Here is a 5,870-nt window from a genome sequence, read left to right as displayed (position 1 = left end):
ATCAGGATAAAATAAATGATACAATTGCTTATCTATATAGGAAAAAAATGGATTCAAACCTTCCCTTATAGCCTAAATAAAAATTAATTATAACCATTTTAAATGTCCAAGTTCTAACTATAAAATTTTAAAAGGTAAGGGAAAGAGAGTCTCAATGACTTTGAGGAAAAGTAAAGATGTTTAAAAACAAGACCCCAAAAGAACAGATCATGAAGGCAAAGTTGGATAAATCTGCCTATGTAAAATTTAAGAATTTCAGTTAATCAATCAAAATACATTATTAAGAGAGTAAAAATCAAGCCATAAACAGGAAGAACATATTTGCAACACTTATATTAACAAAAATTAAAATAAAAATAGAGAACACCTGGGATTCAATTAGAAATTTTTTTTTAAAAAAAGAAGATTAATGGACAAAGAATTTGAACAAATATTTCTCAGTAGACAAAACATGAATGACTCCTAAATGTGTGAAATATGCTTAACCTCACTTAGTATTGGACAAAATTATCATTAAAACCACATTGAAATAATATTTCATATCCACTATAGAAGTGAAATTTAAAATGTTAGAAATCCTAGATGTCCAATAAAAGAAGTGGGAAACTGCTAGAGGAAAGGAAAGCTAGAATAAACACTTTGGGAAACAGTTTGGCATCTATCCAGCAGAGTTGAACATATGCATATCCCAGAATTCAACAATTCGACAACTCAATCAATTCCCTGGAGACATTTTTTGCAAATTTGCACCAAGAGGTATGTCATGTACAAGAATGTTCAAAACAACATTTTCTGTAATGAAAACAACCACCACCACCTGAACACAACCCCAATAACCATTAAGAATAGAATGAATAGATAAATTGTGGCATATTCACTGTATGGCAGTGAAAAAGAATTGCAGGGACAGGTATCAACATGAGTGATTTAAAACTGTATGTATATTGTCCAAAGAAAGAAATGACAAGAAAACATACACAGTGCAGTTACATTTATATAAAGTTCAAAGACAAGAGAAACGAAACAGTATATTGATTAGGTATTGAATAGATATGACTTGCAAATTTAGGAAGAAAAGACTTATCACAAATTCAAGATAGTGATTACCTTGGGGGAATGGAAGACAGGTGTGTGATAAGAGAAGGCACAAGGTGGGCTGCCAGGTACTGCACTGGTGTTGGTTCCTTTTCTTAAACTGGAAGGAACTAGAGTGTTCATTTTATCATTATTCTTTAAAAAGCACACATATATTCTACACATTCTTTGTATAACTGTTTTTGTGTATTTTATACATTCGTTTGTGCATAAGAAATATTTTACAATAAAAGTAAATGATTATAGTTAATAATTTTGAAAAATAGTTGCATTTGGTACACTAGCCTTAATAAATGCTACATAAGAATATATTTAGATGTCAAGAACATCATACACAAAATTTTAAAGGCAAACAACTCCTAGGAAATGACTGTAATATGAGAGCCAAAAGGTGACAATAAGCTATTAAAGAACCTTTAGCAATTAAGAAGGAAAACATTCAAACCCATTCAAAGTCAAGTGGGTGAAAGTCAGGAATAAACCATTCACAGAAAAAAAAAAAAATGGCAAAAAAAAAAAAAAAACGCATGGAAAAAATCAACCAGAGTAATTAAAGATTAAAATAAAATACAAATATTTTCTATTAAATCAGCAGAAATTTTAAAATGATATTATTCAATGCAGTTGGAGGTGGGATGAGAGAGGCAATCTTCTAGACTCATGGAAGAATGTAAACTGGTGAATTCTTTCCAGAAAATCACTTTGCCAAATCTATAAAAATATTTTGAAAGTTCATATCATTAACCTAGTAATGCAACTTTTGAGACTTCTAAGGAAGTAGCTTAAGATGTAGACAATGACTTATTATCAAATATTAACTGAAACATTACTTATTTTAGGAAAAAGATAGAAACTTAAATCTCCAAAAAGTAGAGAAATAGTTAAACTTGTTATTACAAATATTTGAGTGAAATATCATCTCACCAATAGGATAATATTTTCAAGTATATTTAATGACAGGAAATTACCCATGACAGACTATAAATGCAGCAAGACATAAAATCTTTATATGCATAACTATACACACATATCTGTATGTGAATATATATTAATACATATACACACATACATATATATATAAGGTTGAAAAGAAATATGGTAAAATATTAACAGTGGTTTCTTCTATTTTATGATCTCATTTCTATTTCCAAATGTTATACAATAAATCTAATTTCTTTTATAATTAGAAAAAATGTAACATTTAGAAACATGCATGCCATAATATGTGATATTGCCACTCTATTATAAGTCTGGATTTTAAAGGCAAAGGATTGATGCATAAATGCATTTTTGGAAGGGATTCGTTTATTTTGCTGAACTCAAATCCTAATGGTGTATGTGGAGCATTCATCTAGGAAAAAGCCTACTTTTGCAGATGGTGCATAAAAGATGTGCTAGAGGATGATGACGATGGCGCTGATAGTAACAATAATAACTGTGACATGTATATAGAGTGTTACAATTTACATTGCACTTTCAGACACATTATCTTTTTCAATCACACGAGTCCACTGAAGAAATGTCACAGCCCAGCACACATACCATCCGTTCAGCCAGCCTCGGCCCAACATATGCTGTTGGGGAATACAAGCAAGCAGAAGATAAGGACATGCTTTCAAGGAGTTTGCAGTCTGGTTATAAAGATAAAACCTGCACCCAATAAATGTTATGTGATGAGACTGAAAATATTAATATATGTGGCTTTTCCAGCTTTCCTCCTCCCCTGCCTGCTAAAGAGAACTTGCTTTCCTTGCTCATTTCATCCCCCTCCTCCACTCGCCAAAGAGAGATCTGCAGTTGCCAGACCATTTCTGTGCTGTAACCAGACCTTTTATTTGGACATTTGTCACCTAGAAATGGAAGAAAGGATGAGATGCAAGAAGTTGTTTGGCAATAGGAAGAGAGCAATTTTAGAGCAACCATGGTGTAATGTATGAGTTAAGGGGATGGGAGCAAAACTGGAATTTCCAGAGGAGATGCAATGTAGAAGATGCACGTCCTCCCTGATGTTTGAGAAACAGTAGTAAATAAGTAGAGTCAACGAGAAATCACGTTTGGCTACCAGACTGTTTCTTTGAACCACCACATTAATCCAATCTAGGTCAGAGTTCAATACTAGAGTAACACTTTGGAGTTGCTTCTACTTAGAGGGGAAGGTACTTTCCAAAGAAACTTGCAAAAAAAAAAAAAAAAACCCTACCAAAGAAATTCCTGCTCTACCTTCACCATGCTACAGCAGTTTCAATATTTGCAACTAGATCTAGTGCAAGGTCGCTGTGGCAGGTAGACTTCTAAGATGGCCCTCGATGATCTCCATCTCCTATATTTGTGCCCTTGTGTAATACTAGTGACTAGCTTCTTTTTAAAAATGTATTATTTATTTTTATTTTTTATCTGTGTATATTCATGGGGTACACGTGCAATTTTGCTACATTGATATACTTGCATTGTGGTGAAGTCAGGGACTTCAGTGCATTCCTCACTGGAGCAACTCACATTGTACCCACCAGGGAACCTCCCATCTTCCACCCTAGTGACTAGCTTCTAATCAATAGATTACAGCAAAGGTGATGAGATGTCAATTCTACAATCAGGTTACAAAAGTCTGTGACTTATACCTTGGTCACACTCTCTATTGCCGTCTTGCCTGCCTAGATGGATGAACAACCACGTAAGCTTGGAAGTAGATCTCACCAAATTGAGCCTTGAGATGACTACAGAGGAGCCCATCCATTGGTGGCAGCTTGTGAGACATCTTGAAAGCAGAGAACTCAACTAAGCTGTGCCCAGACTCTTACCCTCAGAAACGATGAAATAATGTGTGTGTTGTTTTATGCCTCTTAGGCTTTGCAGTAATTTGTTACTCAGCAATAGATGACTAGTACAGTCAGACATTTACCTCTTCTTTTGTTTTGTTCTTTCTCTCAGAAGTTTCTCTTCTCTCCTCCAAATTATCCTGGCCCTCCTCCTAATGTGAGTTCTTCATTTGGATGGCTCAGGCACTGAAGCTGCATATGAAGAACAAAGTGTGGGGCTGAAATGGGTCTCCAAGGTGGAGGAAAATGATGCCTCTGTCGTGTCCATCCACCGAATCCAATGCACATAGCAGAGCAACCACTCATCCCTCAGTGCTCACTATCCACACCTGCTTCCCCATAAGACACAGGGACAAAATGGTTGCAGCTCTAATGTGGTCCTTCTAATCCTGAAACAGGTCAGGTGATGCAGATGGGAGTGGAAATCCAGCACTTCCTTTCAAGATCATTAAAAAGTCACACCCAACCCTGAAAGTATTCATGAAAACGTTCAAGATGCATATAAGGACATTTTAAAGCCATGCCCATCTGATAATTATGCAAAAAAGAATGGACATTGACTGCTGCACATAATATTTCTTTATCTTAGCTGGGCTACCGAGTGCTACCATCTTGGATAGTCCTTTTAACGTGGCCACCACAGCATTTTTTCCGAAGAGCAGGAACAAGTTCTGTGTCTCTAGCCTGTGCTAAGTTGAAAGAGGACAGTAAGTAGTCCAGAAGGGTGAGGTATGAGGATATTTTTTCCCATTCTTCCTCTGGGGCCCTGAGCAGGATGCAAATATACAGTAATGGAAAGAGAACAAGAAAGCCCTGAGGAGAAGGATAGAGGAACTAGATTTTCTGTTTTGTAGTACAACAAATTGCAAATCAGAATTTCCTAAACACCATCTACATCCTTGATGCTGTAGAGAATGCAGATCAAGCAGACAGCATACCCACTGTGTCAAAGAGCTTACAGTCTGTGACAGAGTTAAGATTATAACATAAAAACAAATAATCTGGCATGTTCCTTCTCTTCCACTCCTCCCATTCAATCATGTCCAGGTCCTATCGATTCTACTTGCAAACTCGGATTGTTTCTTACCCCACACCCTCATTGCTCTGCCCTAGTCCAAGCCGTTATCTTCTCTCCCCTGAATGCCACCAGTAACCTCTTGGTAGTACCACTTTCTGCTTCCAATCCACACTTTATATGGTACACAAGTAACAGACTTGTAGCTCTGAAGGATTCTCATGGCACAGAATTGTTAACATGCCCCTAAGTCCCTTCAGGATGTAGCTTTTGCCCCTCCTCTCTCAACCATTCCTGCCACCCTCGCTCACCATAACCCAACCACATTCACCTTCCTTCAGTTCCTTAAGCTCATCAAGCTCTCTCCTGCCCTAAAGCCTTTTGCACTTCTGCTTCTCTTTGCCTGAAACGTTCTATGCCAAACCCCTTTACCAGGTCACTCCCACTCAGTACTCAGCTCTCAACTCTACAATCTTAATCAAGACCCTCTTTCATTGCCTCTTCAATCTACTTTTTCACATCACATCACAATTTGCACCTACACATTCATGCGTGTCTTGAGTTATTTAATGCACACGTTCCTTACTAGATTATAAACTCTATGAGGTCAGGGACCAGATATATTTTGTTCACTGTCTAGCATCAAATAAATGATTGGATGGTGCCCCCACTCTTCAGAATTCTTACAGTTCTTTATATCTACTTGTCATCCAGCATTTTTATTATAGTTACTTTTATGTACTATTATAGTACATGCCTGGTTATGTCTTAAAAAATTCTGAGCTTCTTGAGGACAGAGTCTGTGTCTTATAAATCTTGAAATCCACACTTAGGTCCAACAAGAGCCCTACATATAATTGGCACTAATAAATACGTATCAAATGGATGAAACAACTGAATTGTGCCTTATGAATCACCAGAGATGGTTTCACAGTATTTAATTT

General features: G+C 36.4%; 1 protein-coding gene across 1 annotated transcript in view; it reads right to left on the bottom strand.

Annotated features, from left to right (window-relative positions):
* AGBL1 (ATP/GTP binding protein-like 1) overlaps positions 1–5,870 on the bottom strand; it is a 502,451-nt gene that overhangs the window by 58,544 nt on the left and 438,037 nt on the right. The window contains exon 21 of the mRNA XM_012643678.1: positions 3,995–4,029. Within this exon, the coding sequence (XP_012499132.1) occupies positions 3,995–4,029 (35 nt within the window). The remainder of the gene's footprint in view (positions 1–3,994; positions 4,030–5,870) is intronic.

Source organism: Propithecus coquereli, unplaced genomic scaffold (genome assembly GCF_000956105.1).
Source record: "Propithecus coquereli isolate 6110/MARCELLA unplaced genomic scaffold, Pcoq_1.0 Scaffold20, whole genome shotgun sequence".
In the NCBI taxonomy this organism is placed as follows: Eukaryota; Metazoa; Chordata; class Mammalia; order Primates; family Indriidae; genus Propithecus; species Propithecus coquereli.
The sequence above is the reverse complement of the archived record's forward strand: the minus strand, read 5'-3'. Positions and strand labels throughout refer to the sequence as shown.